The following is a 16,533-nucleotide window of genomic DNA, read 5'->3' as shown; positions in this document are numbered from 1 at the left end:
TCATTTCTGATTTTACTTATTTGGCTCCTTTCTCTTTGATTCTTGAAAAGTCTAATTAAAGGTTTGTCAATCTTGATTATCTTTTCAATGAACCAGCTCTTGGTTTCATTGATCTTTTGTATTTTTTTCGGACTCTATTTTATTTTTTTTCTACTCTGATTTTTATTATTTCCTTCCTCCTACTCACTTTGGGCTTTGTTGTTTGTTTTATAATCCCTTTAGGTATAAAGTTAGAATATTTATTTAAGATATTTTTGTTTACTGAGGTAGGCCTGTATTGCTGTGAATAGTCCTTTCAGAACTGCTTTTACTGTGTCCCAGAGATTTGAGGTGGTCGTGTTTTCATTTTTCTCAAGGTATCCTTTGGTTTCGTCTTTGATCTTATTTTTAAACTGTTCATTGTCTAATAACATGTAATTCAGCCTCACATGTTTGCATGTCTTTCAGTTTTTTCCTTTTAATTGATTTCTAGTTTCATCCTATTGTGATGGGAGAAGATGCCTGATGATTCCAATTTTCTTGAATTTATTAAGACTTGTTTTCTGTCCTAACATATGGTCTATTTTAAAAAATGTTCCATATGCATTTGAAAAATATGTATATTAAGCTGCTTTTGGGTGAAATGCTCTGGAAATCTTAATCATTATGTCATGTCCTTTTTTAAATTATAGCTTTTGTTTTAAAGTCTGTTTTGTCTGATATAAGAATTGCTACCCCAAATTTTATTATTTTCATTTCATTTCCATTTTCATGAAATACCAAAGAGAGAATCTTAAAACCATGCCCTAGTATTTTATAAAGACTAATGTGCAAATCTCTACAAGGTTCCATATAGCCCATGGAGCTGGAGTCATCCATGGCTGAAGTAGTGATGGAACTTCAGTCGACCTTACTGCAGGCTTCAGGGTGATTTCATGGTAAACAGGCCTTACAGGTGGGAGGGAGAACAGGTTCTGCCTTGTTCTGGGAACTGTTCATCCAAACAAGGGCTTAAAAGGCAGAAACAGGTGCGTGAGGCCTGGCGCAGAACCACCCAAGGGCCAAGTTGACTCTGATTGTAATGATGAGGACCCAGCACATACAGGGATGGAGCAAGAACTTCCCTTTAAGCAGAATCTCTCAGTATTTGTAACAGTCCGGAGAGGGGGATGTGTTCCCTGTTTCACCATGAAGTCTCTGAGAGTACAGTAGTTACAGGACCAATTTGCACCAGTGAATGAAGGGTCTAGGCTCTGTCCCTCACCCTCCACATTTATATCTACTCCCTGCCACCCTAGGCAGGGACACATTGGGTGGCACATGAAAAGGATGCTCACTTATGAGGGTCACAGCTTTTGGGTCAGCCCAGAACATACACCGATTCTGTCACAACCTCTGAGCCCATTTCTCTGTGTTAATGCCCAGCTGGACAGGGAGGGGGCAGAAGCTAAGGAAAGTGTGGCCAAAATGAGAAGTCTCCTTTAAAAATGTCTCAGAGGTTTGGGGGATATGGGTGCCGTCTCCCCAAAGGAGCAGCAGCAGAGGAGAACCTGTGAGCTGACCTGACCTGCGATGCTACGGTTGGTTAGGGTCCTGACACGAGTTCGTTCTCACGCCAGCTCTTCGAGGGTTGCCAGCAGAGAGCCAGGTCACCTGTGGAACTGGATGGCTTCAGCCCCATCCCATCACTGCTGCTGGACTGCAGCTCTAGGCAACATGTTTGCATGCTGGCTGGAGCTGGGCCTATGCTTGAAGTAGCTCAGCAGTCCCAACCCAGCCTGAACCCAGGGGAGGAATCTGAACTTAAACATGGGGAATAGACATTGGCTGGGAAGGAAGAGCATGAGGTCCAGGGTGTGGCCATGTGAGATCGGAGAATCTGGACCTGGGACAGGACTGTTTGGAGATGGTCTCTGTGGCTCACCTCTTGTCTTTGAGGCTCTGCTTACCTCACTCTTGTGTCTGGAGTTCAGATCTTCTGCTTCGACTGTGGAGACAGTACCAGTGCCCACAGCAGGGTGACCGAAGCCCCCTCCCTCAGCCTGGATCTCCAGCTCCTCCCAGCCCTGGAGGGGCACACACCTTGCCCCTATCGTCCCTGCTGGTTGTGCTGTGCTTGTGAAGCTGGGTCACAGTTGGTTAATGGGAACTATTTCCCGTGTGAATATAAATCTGTGCTGACATTTGTGAATTCAGCCATTGCTGGGAGGGAAGGGACAGTAGTTGTGATGTGTCCTTGAAAACCTGTGGTCCCTGCCCCGTCCCCCAGCCACAGCAGATGGGTCCTCCCCCTACAGTGGGACAAAATGCTCCCACACAGAAATCCCACAAGGGACTTGGTATTATCTCCACCCACTGTCATTTTTCAGGCATGCACCTTTAACAGGTGTCCCACACACTCTTCTCACCCTTTGCTCAGCTGCACGGCCCCCACCACCCTCCACATTCAGTCATCTCCCTGAGACTAGACGACTCTTCTGTATCGAAGCACAGAGGCAGACAGTCGGTCGCTGAGGCCAGCCCTTCCCTCTCTGGTCAGGACACTCACACAGGAAACCCTGGAAATGTTGAGAAGCGCCCAGCCCAGCTGCCTAGCGGCTTCCAGAGGCCCCTCACCCAGTCTGACCTTGAGAGTAGAAGTGATGGGAGAGTCCCAGGGGATTGGAGAGCCGTGTGCTCCCAGATGTAGTAAAAAAATAGTCCCGATCAATCTGAAGGAAAAAGGAAGGGTCACCTGTGGATCCATAGTGTCTGTGACCTCCTGCATCCTTCCTTTCTCTCAGGTCCCCTTCCCAAGAAGCAGCGCAAACCTGAGTTTGTAGACAGTGGCCCACAGAGAATTTTCAAACTAAATCACCTTTATTCAAAATTGACACTTAATGCCCCCAAATGTTGCTTCTATACCATCCTGTCCCACCCCCACCCTAAAGGTATTGCTCTCCTCCCCTCCCTCCCTCCTCCCTCCCTCCCATGTTAAGTAAACAGCCAGGATCAGCCCTGGGATGACAGGGGCTCCTCGTGGGTACAGCCAGGTGACATCTAGACTAGGCCCGCAGGGGACTGGCAGCTGCTCCATACAGGCTGCACGGCCGCTTCATCCAACTCCCAGTGACAGACTGGTCACACTTCCTCTTCCTACACTTGGGAGCCTGTGGAGCGGTGTGGCTGAGACCTAGTCTCTGAGGGAACTGGGACTGGGCAGCTCCCGGAAGCCCCCACTGTCCACCATCGGTAAAGCCAGAGGCAGAGACAGGACTCAGAGAGAGTGTGCAGGGCAGCAGGCTCTTAGGGGAGGCCAAGAGGAAGGCCAGGTTGGGAAGGTCCTCATTCTCATTGGCCCTGTCCTCTGGCCCATGTGACTCCCTAACAAGACAGGTCCCTCTGGGAGTGGAGGCATCTCTGGGTCCCAGTCTAGAGTAAGTGGTGCTGTGACCCTGGGGAGCAGAGCAGGGCCATTGTGCATCGTATGGAGGGCACTCCTGCTGTCCTGTAGAGACAGCAAAGGCTGTGGGCCTGGACAGGGCGGCATCTGCTCGACTGCGCCTTGGACGGTACTTGAAGGCAGTCTCTGGGGGCCCGGTGTTGTCACTGACTCCCTGCTGGTGGCTGTGGTTGTGTCTTTGGGCCTCCTGGCTGTCCTGGGACTCAGAAGAACTGGGGTCCAATCGAGGTGCACCATGAGTTTGGGGTGCCTGCACACCCTAGAATGAGAAGGACAGTGACTGACTCGGCACACATGTGAGAGAGGAGGAGGAATAAATGGTGGGACAATGGCACTGGGGAGGAGGAGGCATGGGGTGAAAATGTGACTCAAATCCAAGCAGACACCTGGCTCTCCAGCCGTCCTCCTGTATCATATTCCCAGCTTTGTGCCCTTCCCTTCCCTTTGGGGCTCCATATCATCTCCTTCCTATCACCCTTCTTTTTATATAGTCCCCTCCTTATCATCCTGCACTGCACCCATCCCAGAGCTAGACTCTCAGCATGCCATGCCCACAGGCAGAGCAGGGGTGAGCAGTCATGTGCTCCTGTTCTTGGTTGCTCCTTTCCCAGGTGTACCCGGGTTCTCCCTCCCAGGGATTACCCCTCCCCCACTGTACCAGTAGTCCCTCTCTCTCCCTGATTCACCTGTCATGCCTCCTCTAACTCACATGGGGTCCTGTCCTCCCATGACACACTTGGAGTCCCCCTTCCATCTTCCTAAGTTCCCGTCCTCCCCTGGCTCACCTGGATGGGAGTGAGTCCTTCCTCCTGCTCCAATGTCTCCACTTGTTCCAAGAGATCCAGGGATGCTTCTGGCGACAGCAATTGTGCCAGGAAATGAGGGTCCAAGACCTCTTCTACCTGAGACAGAAAGAAGAGGCTGTAAGCACCCTTGGCAGTGAGAAAACCATGAGTCAGCAAGACCTGGAGGAAAAATAAAAAAGCTCGGACCCACTCCATCCTCTCACATGATGTGGGTGATTCATACCATCATAGGTGATTCATATCATCTACACACACACACACACACACAAACATACACAAGAACACATATAACACATACACATATCAATACAAGGGCACACCCACCTATGTACACAGAGAGCACATACAACATAAACCACATACACCATACACACACACACAACATGCATATGTACACACACTGACACACTCACACCCACACAGCACCTAACTCAGGAATGAAGAATAGAGCTTAATCCCGTTCGCCTGGGCAGAGCCCAGGTCTGGATGTTAGAGTTCCTCCCTCTGGAACATTGCAGACCCCAGAGCTCTGAGCCAGCCCACCTTGTTGGCAAAGTCTTCCTGGGAACACAGCTGATTAAAGTAGCTCATGACGTCTGGGTCCTGGGAGGGCCCATTTTCTTGCTTCTGTGGCTCCTTTCTGTCTTCTTCCCATTCTCCACCGGGCTCCACTGTGGCTGAGTGGGTCAGTCCCTCCAGCTCGTCCATGATGTCCATGTACTCCTGCACAGCCTCAGGCGGGATGTCACAGGGTGACTGGGTTTCCCGGAGCTCCTGGGGTGCATGGGAGCCCTGGGCCTTAGGTGTGGCCACGCTGGAAGTGCAAGCTGGGGAAAGAGGGAAGAGGAGAGGGAATGAGCAACTCCTGCTTCCCCTTCTGAGCATCCTCTGGGGAGGGCTGTGTGGGGACATTAACATGCATGAGGCTGTGTCATGCCCCCTGAAGTCATGTGATCGTGGAAGAGGTGAGGTCAGAGGGGGCGTCCAAAAGTGTCAAGTGTAAATGGAGGATGTGTGGAGCCATAGAATCTCCAAGGGTCCCCAGCAGGCTGCTTCTTAGCAGACTTAATGCTGGTCCTTTGACAGGGAGGTGGGAGAGGGGTGATGAATGTTGAACAGTTCAGGCCCCTGGTGGAAAAGGGCAGCTGACATGCTTGCCCTCATAGGTATTTTTTGTTTGAGTTTTGAAAGAACAAGGCCCTTACAAGAAAGGGGACCAACATGGGGACAGTGGCCTGCCCTGAGCCCTCATTCCCTTTGAGCGTAAGCTCCTGTGGGAAGTGTTGTCCTACCTGGCTGTGGGCCAGCCATGGGGGCTGGAAGCCCGCAGGAATCAGGTCCTGGAGGGGCTGGACGAGGCGGGCCCTGTGCCTCCTGCATCCACTGCACCTTCTGATTCTGATTCTCTTTTTTCTCAAGCTCCATGAACCTGGTTCAGGGGGAGGGAGACACAGGCTGTGCTGAGAAGGTGACCGCCTGGGCCCAGCACAGCCAGCAGCTGATGGAGAGACAGGAGAGCAAGTGCCTTGGGCTGTCCGGGCCCTTGCCCCTGAGGAGGCCAGCAGGTGGCTGGTGAGTTCACTGTCCGCACAGCCCTCTGGTCTGGTCCCTCTGTGCTGAACACATTCACCCGAGCCTTCATATCAAACAGGTGAAGGGTAAAGATAATAGGAGGGTAGAGTCAACAGTGGATGTAGAACTGAAGCCATGCTCAGAGGATGACAAAGAGGTTTACAGTAGAAAGAAGGGCCTCTAAGTTGTGGGGATCAGGTGTTGACAAACAACCTCCCCTGAGTATTCTCTGATGAGCACTATCAGAGCCAGACACTGCCCTGCCGACACCACACCTCCCATTGTCCCCACCCCAATTGTCAGGACCCAGAACCACGACTCACTCTGCTGCCATATCATAGAAGAACATCCGGTCATAATTGCTTTTGCGGTGCCATTCCTGCATGGCCTGCCCTATTCCCTCCTCCAGCATCATGGTGGGCTTCAGGCGGGACAGTGACCGGAGCGCTGGCCTGTAAGACCTCAGAGTCACTTACAATCTCTAGCCCGGCCTACACCCACTCAGCCCACGCAGCTCTTTGAGCACACACCCCGCCCAAGGCATAACTGAGTGCCACCAGATGAAGGAGGAGCCGTCCGTGTGTGAGACCAGCTTTCTGAGTTATGTTGTTATCGCTTCACATTCCTACCACCATGAACATGATCTTGAAGTTTACTGTCCACTCACAGTCTACAGCTGGGAAACTACCCTCAGACTTTCCTTCCAGTGTCCCAGGATAAGCCGGCCTGCATGTCCACCCCATGAGCTCTTTCATGTGAAAGCTCCAATGAGTCCCCGTGTCCCTGCCCGGAGCACTCACATGAGGAAGCAGGAAAGAGCGTCTGCATCCGGACTCTCAGGGAGGTGCCTCCGGGCCAGCACCTTGAAGCGCTGCCAACGCTGGAAGTTCTCGTAGGTAGTCTTCGAGTCATCCAGTGAGGCCTTGGCTTGGGAGGTGGCCAGGCCACCCTCCCAGGATGGCCCATTAGACTGTGGCCCCGAGTTCCCTGGGAGGATGATGGGGGCCAGCTGGGCAGCTGATGGTGGAGCTTGAGGAGGAAGGCTGTGACACCAGCCTCCCTCGCTGGCCTGGGCACTGCCAACTGCCAAGGTGGGTACAGTTATCTCCACCGTGGAGGCTTCCAAGAAAAGGGGAGCAGGACACACAGCACCCCCAGTCAGGGCCCCTGGAGCACTCCAGTTGAGGGGGGCCTGAGTCAGGACAGTGATGTGATTCTGGGGAGGCTGTGGTTGTCCCCCTTCTAACTTGGTCTGGTCTATTATATTCTGAGCCCCTGTTCTAATGGGGCCATGACCAGCATCTCCTGCCTCTACAGGTGTCCTGGGCAAGGTGGGCAGCGCCAGGGTGTGGCCAGGAGGGAATGATGTTGTCATGAGTGGTGGCAGAGGCCGCTCCCACGGAGGCCGGTGTGCAGGGCCAGTAGTGGGCTTGGGCAACGGCAGTGCCATGAAAGGAGTCATGGAGGCACCAGGGTTCCCAGTCACATCCGCTACCAGCACTGCAGATGCTGTTCAGACAAAGGAAAGCGGTGAATGGAGGAGGAGAATTAGCAAATAGGACCGAGCCACTCTGGGTCTCCTGTAGCCACTGAGGAATCTGAGTGGAGACTCTCAACAGGATGGGCCATATGGATCGCGGAAAGAGTGGAGATTATAAATGTCCTTAATCAATGTCATGCTCTGATGTCCAGTTCATAATTATTTTAATAGAGAGCATGCTCCCTGTTCACCAAGGTTTCCTGACCATGGTCTGCCAAGAAGCAGCCCCAAGCAGTAATGAGTCTTAGAGCCTCCATAGTGATTCTGGCGCCCCTGACCCTGTCGTGTCAGAGGATGTCCCCAAGACATGGCACCAGGTAGAAATCTGCTCTGTGGAAAATGACCTTAGGCAGACACACCAGGAGTCACGACATTCTCCAAGGTAATTTCAAGACACCCAAAGGGCCTTTTTGAAAGACAGTGTCTACAATATTAGGGCCCTTCTCCTTCCTCCTCCTCATTCTTCTTTTTCCTCAATAAAAATTGCTCTCTTTTTTTCTTAGTGTTGCACAACAATACAAAAACACTGGAGTAATATCTCTTTACAAGAAGGCACCAGTAATCCTGTATAACACTTCACACACCAGCCAGGCATGCACATGATGACAGAACCAACAAGAGCAAACACGTAAGGACTCTTAGGCTTTCCTGACACCCGACCCTGCTGAGTAAGAAAGAGGCTGTTAGCCATTCATGGCACCGGTAGATTCTGCTCTGTGGCACATGACTCTAAGCAGACACACTAGCAGTAGCGACTTTCTCCAGTCCTTTGGAGACAGTCAAAGGACCTCCTGTTAAAAAGTAGTGTCTAGTATATTAGGGCCCTTGTCCTCTTTATACTTCCGTTTGTTTTGTATTCTTGCATAAAAACACAAAAACACTTGAGTAATAGCTCTCCAGAAGAAGGCGCCAGACCCACTATCACCAATATCACACAACATCCCAGCATGGCGTGCACATGGTGTCAGAACCAACAACCGCAAACACGTAACATGGGCCCAGCACTGCCACTCCTTCCCCAGTTCTCAGACTAATGGCTACCCTCAGGAACTCTGTTCCAAGGAGAGGGGTCTTTATGTCCCTTAGTTTCTGTCAATTCACAGCTGATGAAAGCTGCAAAGAATGAGAAACTGCCTAAGGAATGGAGAGTACTTAGGTGGTCAGTGGATTTTCAAGAAAGTTCCACAGTTGCAGTTATGTTAGATACATCATGGGACTGTAGACTGTCTATTGTCCTCTCCCTTCTGGCCCCCCAAAATGGAAATTGAGGACCCAGTAAAAACTAGGTGAGAGAAAACGGTACAAAGCTATCTGGAAAACCTCCCTGTTCAGAGGAACTCAAGCTCACCTTAGTCCAGGAGAAAGAGCTACGCACCACAGACCCCTAACTACTCAGGACAGGTGTCACAGGACATTTACTTATGATACACAAGATCTCCTTTCTGCTTCTGTGCTACTCCCCTGGTCCCTTTTGCAAAGGAATCTGCCTTCACTAATGTTCCATGGGAAAACCCACCATGTCCCACATCTGTTTTTCTGTCCGTGAAGCAGTGACATGGAATTTGAGCAAACCCTGATCTCACAGGGAAAAGGCAGGGCTGAGGTACTGTGAGATACACGATCAGAGGGAGAAGGTCTGAAAACCTGAATAGGCACAGAGGTGTATGTTCAGGACAACTAGGGGAAGTGAGTCCTATATTTGTGACAGTTACATGGCTGCCCTGTTTTTTTGGAACCCAAGATGATAAAAAGCTCCGTGGACTGAGGAGGTGTGAGCTCTGGGCTGGAAGGAGTGGAGAAGCTCTGGGCTGTAGCAGTTGGAGTACCTTCCAGCCTAACCCTGGGGGAGGACATTTCAGTGTAGACTTGCCCACAGCAGCCCCTCTGGACAATTTTCTGAGTGAGGTCACCTCTCACCACTGCCCCCATTAGCCCTAGTATACACAGCTCAAACCCCTCAGAAAAGGTATCATGGGCAAGGTCCAGGTGCCTGAAGAGCAGGCCACAGGACTATGGTTTTTTATGTCCCTTCCTGTGCCACCAACACAACAAAACCTACTACTCCCTTACACACAGTGAGTGGCTGTCTCCACTCCAGAAAGAATCCATGTGCCTGCTGCTCTCCTCTCCCTACAGCCAGGTTTTATTCTGAATCATCCTGATCAACCTCTCAAGCGCCCTCTTGGCCTCTAATGTCACAGGTTTCCATTGGCTGCCAGTCCTCCTGGGTGACAGGTCCCTAGTAGGTCCAGTCCCTCTCCTTCCTCTTCTTCAGTTTAAACTGTTTCCCACATGAAAGTGTCACATTTGAATCCCAAGTTCTCTAAAATACTCCCCCAATCCAATCTATACACTTACCTCCTTCTGAAGCCATCCCCACAGGCTGAGGCACTGGCCACTGCTGCCTACTCGCCTCCAAAATGACAAAATTCAAGTGTCGGTACCAGAGAGTAACCTGCTCCAACAGATGCTCAGCATCCCAATGAAGGAAGTAGTAGTTTGAATTTAAACGGCAGAATGTAGGGCTCCAGACATTCTATAGCGGGGGAGGGGCGGAGGGCAGGTGAGCCTGGGTGGGTGGGGTGGGGAGACATTCCATGGAGGGCTCTGGCAGGGAGGCAGGAACCAGAAGGTCCTTTCACATTGCAAGGGGTAACACTGTTGGTGTGCACCTCTTTAAGCAATTTATGCGCTGGTTGTTTAGACTCACAGATGAAAGGCAGGACTTGATGTTCCCTTTACATCAGTTCTTGATCCTTCAATCTAGTAGTGGGTCTCTCAACCTGCTTCCTTTCTGGCTCTTGGCTTACTTCAACACAAGCTACACTTAAGGAGAAAATTTAAACACACAATAAATAATGGATAATTATGTCCCCACAACATCCAACGTTTGAAATTAGGATTTACTCAGCAGATCCTCCCTGTTAGCTTGCTGTGTGCACTTCATTGTATGGCGGCAGTCCTGTGCCCCTAGACGCCCAGGGCTGGAAGTTCTGCAGAGTGAGGGCCCAGCCCTACCAAGGATCCCGTGGCTCCTGTCCCTCAGGGGAAGTCCTGCGGTCTAAAAGGCCTAGACTAGAAATCACTACTTTTTGTTTCTCAGAGTATTATGTTGTTCAATATTTAATATTTGACCTTTTGAATGAGTCTAATGTAATATTTTAAATACGGAATGCCTCTGGATAGATCATGGTCAAATAGTGCACAATGGAAAATGCAGGGACAAGTCTTGCTCCTGCCTCCTTCACCTGGCAGTCCAGTCATTTTACCCACGGGATGCCAGGGTTATCTGTTTTCTTTACATCTCTCCAGAGATGTAGTTTTGCAACTATAGCTAATGCAAACTGTTTTCATTATTTTAAATTGCTTTCAGTTTTTCCCTCTGGTTAGAAATGAATATATATATCAATATATTTACTTTATATGCAATATTATTTAGTATATACCATAAAGATTTTATTTGTACTGGTAACGTGGCTCCTCTCTTTATTTCTAGATCCTATATTATTAGAACAGGAAGTTCTATGGTTCCTTTAAATTCAAAGTACAGGAACGATTAGGAGGCCATATACTGCAAATAATAAATGCCCAATTGAGTTTGGTTTTCAGATACATAGTGAATTTGTTTTTAGAATAATTGTGTCCCATGCAATATTTAGAATATATCTTTACTACAAATTTGTTAGCTGTTTTCTGAAGTTACAGTTTAACTGGCATTGTGTATTTTATCTGGTAACTCTATCAAGCAAGTAACTTATGAGGCAATTATTAGATACACCCCCCTCAAAGGAGAATTCAGAGTGCAGAGACTGAAGTGTGCATCTTGGCTCCACCACAAAACACAATTGCACACACATTTGAAGTACACACTCTCTTTGGAGGATGCAGAATTTCTGAGAGGCCTCCTATAGTACTGAACGTCTAGGATCATAGTGGGTAAGGACAGAAGTAAGGGACACGAAGACAGAAAATCTTCTACTTCCATGTGTTAAGATCCTCAGTCCTGGTTTTCCAGGTGTTAAAATTCCATCACTGTATACATGAGATGGATGTGCACTTGGAGAATAAGCCAGAATTCTATCCACCATGTCCAACACCCATGCACAGAATCCTGCATCCACCTAGTCCTGGCTTCCCTGTCTGAGCTTGGAAACCCCCTGCGCATTGGCTTCTAAATTTCCTGTCTGTATTCTACACCCTTGTTCTTTGGGATCTAGGCTCAGCTTTGCATGTGTTCCCATCTGAATGAGATACATAGTGTCCCTTCATGAACAACAGACAAAGAGTCCTTGCTGGAGAAGCTTCGCAAGAAGTCCCCACATTCCACTTCTCTTGTTCTACAATGAACAGCCTGGTCGGGTTTCAGGGATTCATTGCATCAGGATGTACATATACATGCACGTGCACACGCACGCGCACTTGGGAGGGGCTCATTCCTGCAATGGCTCCCAGAGTCTTGCAATGTCTCCCAGAGTCCGTTGCGGCTGGTTTACCCTGGTAGGTGCGCATGCGCCAACGGAGACGGATGCCCCCAACGGCAGTACTGGCTGGACACGCGCAGACATGGCGACCTCTGGAGTCCGTTAGGAAAACAAACTGGTAAGGGATGCATCTACTCTTACCCCTCAGGATTAGCCCCCTTCACTGTTGTTCATGCTGTGGGCTATTTGCGCCTGGGGCTGCGTTCCTGGTCTCCCACGCAGTTAGCCTCGCGTGGTGTTTACACCAGGGAATTGGCACCTCTGGCAGCCCGGTCATGTGGTTCAGTGATTGCGGAGTCTACATTGGGGTCTAATAATTTGTGTCATCTATTAAACTGTGAGAGTCATTTGTGTCTCCTGTGTTTTTAGTAATACGTAAGCTCTGGGGCAGTTCTTCTGGGTTTGCAAATAGTCCTTTTGTTCAGTGAGAAAAGACTCAGGTCATTGCAAATGAGTGGAAATGAGGGAAGCTTTCATGTACATCCTCCTAGTTTCACTGTTTCCCTTTCTATGGTGAAACTCAGGCAACAGTTACATTCAAACTACAATTTTGTCAATGGACTGAAGGATTCTGCTGACTCTAATAGTAATGAAGTCTGTTGTCACATCATGGATTCACAAGCATACATGTTGTTTGCGTATACTGTATCATTGGTTGATGGGAATCTGATGAGTGTACTCTAATGACTGGGCTGATTTTGTCTATGGCTATTTGTCTGTGGATACCTGTGTTTTTGTGAGAGCGTATAAGGTTGAGTGTTGTATTTGGAGGATGTTGAGATATAATTCCTGTATACCCAAGAAGTTGGTGGTTAGGTGTTTGTAAGTTGATGTTTGGGGGTGCATGTTTATCTGTTCCTTTTCTCTCGTGAATTTGGGAATTTCGTTAATGAGCCCAGTTAGAAGAATGTTCTGCATATGCGAAAGGGTTTGTGTTCATTAGCTTGGGTATGTGATCTTTCTGTTTATGATCTTTTTGTCTTATATTTTGGGAATTTGAAGGGTCATTGTGTATTCAAGGCATCCTGTTTGGTCATGTGCATTTTTGTGATTTTTCAGGAGCTGTCTATGCATATTTCCTTGTGGAGATTGTAGATCTGTGACCTTTTTTTAGGACTGGTGGATGTTGTAATTGCAAGTGTCATATGATGTTTGTGTGATTCTGTGTCCTATAAGATGAAGAGTTAAGTCTGTGTGAGAACTTGAGAGTGTGGGATTATGCATATGTATGTAGTGTTGCATTATATGAGTATTAAGGACATAGGGGGTACCACGATATGTTAGCATATTTATTGTTTGCTAGATAATGTGGTATATTTGAGTCGTATATAAAATGTGTGAGTATTGAGTTTGTGTGTATATTCAAGGCCCGTGGTGGTTGGAATGAATGCTTGTTGGAGGTATGTGTTTATATTTTTCAGTAGGGGCTATTAGACTTAAATATTTTGGGGTAAGCATGTGTGTATTTGATGGAGAGTTGGGGTTCTCTGTTTACATGACTGAGTGGGAAAATTGTATTTATATGTATCAGAGGACTGTGGTATGGTTATATGTCAGTATTTGTGCAGGTGAGAGATAATTCTTAATTGCTAGGGCTAATTTGATATGTGGAAGTTGTTTCATGTATGGTTTCCTGGAGATATTTCTATGTTCTTGTATGTGTATACTGGTTTGTGTGTGTATCTGTCACCAGGTGCATGAATTATCAAAGTTTGTTCATAGGGTATGGGGCTGTTTGGAGTACTCAAAGTATATTTCTTTGGAGAATAGTAGAGTGTTTCTACATGTGTTTGGTAGGTAGTAAGAAATAATCTGTTTATTCAGGGTGAAGGAAGAAAAATTATTGTGTTTTTGTTATATATTGAGGAGAGCGATGATGAGGTTTTATTCTGGAGAGGTGGCATAAAGTATAGTGTTTGAGAGATGTCTATATTCAGGCATTGGAAATATTAGCATGTGTTGTGTGTTTGTGTGTCCTCAGGTGTGTGAGAATTGTGTACATATATTAATGAGGCTTAATAGATTGTCAGTATTTTTGTGTTTTGAGTGTGTCTATCTGAGCGTATAGGGTTCATGAGTGGCTTTTTGGTGTATCTGGAATTTGTGAGTATATCAGGAAGTTTGGGATCCTCTTTGTGTCTGTTCCTGAATGTAATGCTTAAAGAATATGTGGTATTACTTGTATATGTTTTCTCAGTGTTTATGAGGTGGACTAACATGTGTTTGATAAGTATGGTTTGTTTGTGAGAGTATACATATTTGAGTCCTTGGAGCTTATGAAAGGTTGTGTACTGTATAGAAGTGATCCCCAACCTTTTTTGGGCCATGGACCGGTTTAATGTCAGAAAATATTTTCAGGGACCGGCTTTTAGGGTGGGACGGATAAATGTATCACATAACCGAGACAAGCATCTAAGAGACGGATGTAACAGAGGGAATCTGGTCATTTTTTAAAAATAAAACATCATTCAGATTTAAATATAAATAAAACGGAAATAATGTAAGTTATTTATTTTTTCTCTTCGGACCGGTACCCGTCTGTGGCCCGGGGGTTGGGGACCACTGCTCTATAGGATTTGAGAGTTCACTCTATGTTTTTGCAAACTAAGAGACTGCAGGTTGAGTGTGCTGTCAGGAATTGTTGAGAATATGTGTTTTGCATATGTATCTTTTTTTATGGTGTCACCACACGAGACTATTTTTTATTTGTTGGATTTAGAGAGCCTAAGTCTGTAGGTATTCAGTGAATATATCCATTGTGATATATTGGTATGTGTGTATTTAGGCTCATATTGTAAGTGTATATATAGATGTAGGTGAAGCATGAGAGTATACAGAATGAGTAGGGTTTTGTCAGTAAAATCTTTGTCAGTAAGAGATGGTCTATCTGTATAGTCAGTGAGAGTGAGGCTAGATAAGTCTGGTACCCATCTGACACCATACATATTTCTCAAGATATTGTTGACTGTATTCCCTATGGTGTACTTTACATTTTTGTAATTGCTTTTATACCTGGCAACCTCACATCTTCCTTTCTTCTCTTTTTTTACCCATCATCTCAGCCTCTCTCCTAATGGTAACCATCAAACCGCTAACTGTACCTATGAGTTTATCTCTTCTTTGTTTCTTTATTTATTTTGTTTTCTAGATTCCAGTATAAATGATCTCGTATGGTGTTTGTTGTTCTTTGTCTGAGTATTTCCCTTGAGCACAGTGCTCTTTTGGTCCATTTATAGTGTCGCAGATGTCAAGATTTTATTGTTTATTAGGTTGAGGAGTATTCCATTATATAATCTATCAATGGACACTTAGGTTTAATCCATATCGTGGCTATTGTAAATAATGGCGCAGTCAGCATAAGGATGTATATGCCTTTTCAAATTAGTGTTTTTGGATAATTCCCAGAGTGGAATTGGTAGGTCCTTTATTGTCTCTTGTTACAGCCTTTGTTTTGGGGGTAGTGAACACAGTGCAAATATACATTTGATGTATCATAGAATGATGTACAGCTGAAACATGTATAGATTTATTAAAGAATGTCATCTCAATAAATGCAATAAAAACAGAAGGATAAGGTCTATTTTTTCTAATATCAATGTAAACCTCAGCTTTTTAAAAATTGATTTGCATGAATAAACCTATTCTGTCTCTTTACTTTTAGACTGTATGTGCATTCCATTCTGAATGGGGTTTCTTGTAGGCAGCATATGTATGGATCTTGTTTTCTTACCCATTCAGGCACCCTATGACTTTGATTGGAGTATTTAATCCATTTACATTTAAGTAATTATTGATAGGTATGTAGTTACTGCTATTTTATTATTTTTTCTTCTTTTTATAATTTATATTAATTTATATTTATTGATTGATTAGAGAGAGAGAGAGGAAGGGAGAAAAAGAGATAGAGAGACAGGGATATCTATTTCTGTATGAGCAAGGATTGAACTGGCAACCTCTGTACTTCAGGACATTGCTATAAACTGAGCTATCTGGTCAGGGCATCTTCTTTTTAAAATAAGTCACTTTAGCATTTCTTCCAATACTGATTTGGTGGTGAGGAACTCCTTCAGCTTTTTCTTATATGAGAAGCTGTATATAGTTCCTTCATTTCTAAATTATATCCTTGATGGGTGGTGTAATCTTGATTCTAGGTTCCTTGCTTTTCATCACTTTGAATATTTGGTGCCAGTCCCTTCTGCCTTCAAAGTTTCTATTGAGAAATCAGCTGACTATCTTATGGAAACTTTCTTATATATAAGTTACTTCTTTTCAGATTCTTTTTCTCTTTAGCTGTTGGCATTTTAATTACGATGTGTCTTGGTGTGGGTCTCTGCACTTCCTGGACTTGTATATCTATTTCCTTTCCCAGCTTAGGGAAGTTTTCACCATTATTTCTGCAGATAGGTTTTCAATCTCTTGTGCTCTTACTTGTTCCTCTGCTACCCATGTGATGTGAATGTTGTGCTTGATATTTTCTCCTAGGTCCCTTAAACTGTCCTCATTGTTTAAAATTAATTTTTCTCTATATTCTCCTGATTGAGTGTTTTGTGCTACTTTGTTATCCGAATTGCTGCTTTGATGTAATCTACTGTTGGTTGACTCTAACTTATTTTTAACTTTAGTTATTATCTTTTTTATGGCTGGTTGATTCTCATGTTTTCTATACCCATTTTTTTTTCTTTTTATGTGTTAATTTTCTCACTGAACTCATCT

The 16,533-nt window shown here is 46.1% G+C and overlaps 1 protein-coding gene across 1 annotated transcript; it reads right to left on the bottom strand.

Annotated features, from left to right (window-relative positions):
* Positions 1-3,023: 3,023 nt before the first annotated feature.
* On the bottom strand, positions 3,024-9,713 carry LOC136315048 (NUT family member 2G-like). The gene is made up of 7 exons (XM_066246246.1): positions 9,698-9,713; positions 6,600-7,308; positions 6,123-6,251; positions 5,520-5,656; positions 4,771-5,054; positions 4,207-4,323; positions 3,024-3,680 (listed from the first exon to the last, which is right to left on the bottom strand). Exons 1-7 carry the CDS (start codon positions 9,711-9,713, stop codon positions 3,024-3,026), a joined length of 2,049 nt encoding a protein of 682 aa, XP_066102343.1.
* Between the last annotated feature and the right edge of the window lie 6,820 nt (positions 9,714-16,533).

This window comes from Saccopteryx bilineata, chromosome 11 (genome assembly GCF_036850765.1).
Source record: "Saccopteryx bilineata isolate mSacBil1 chromosome 11, mSacBil1_pri_phased_curated, whole genome shotgun sequence".
In the NCBI taxonomy this organism is placed as follows: Eukaryota; Metazoa; Chordata; class Mammalia; order Chiroptera; family Emballonuridae; genus Saccopteryx; species Saccopteryx bilineata.
This window is presented reverse-complemented; position numbering and strand designations above follow the sequence as displayed.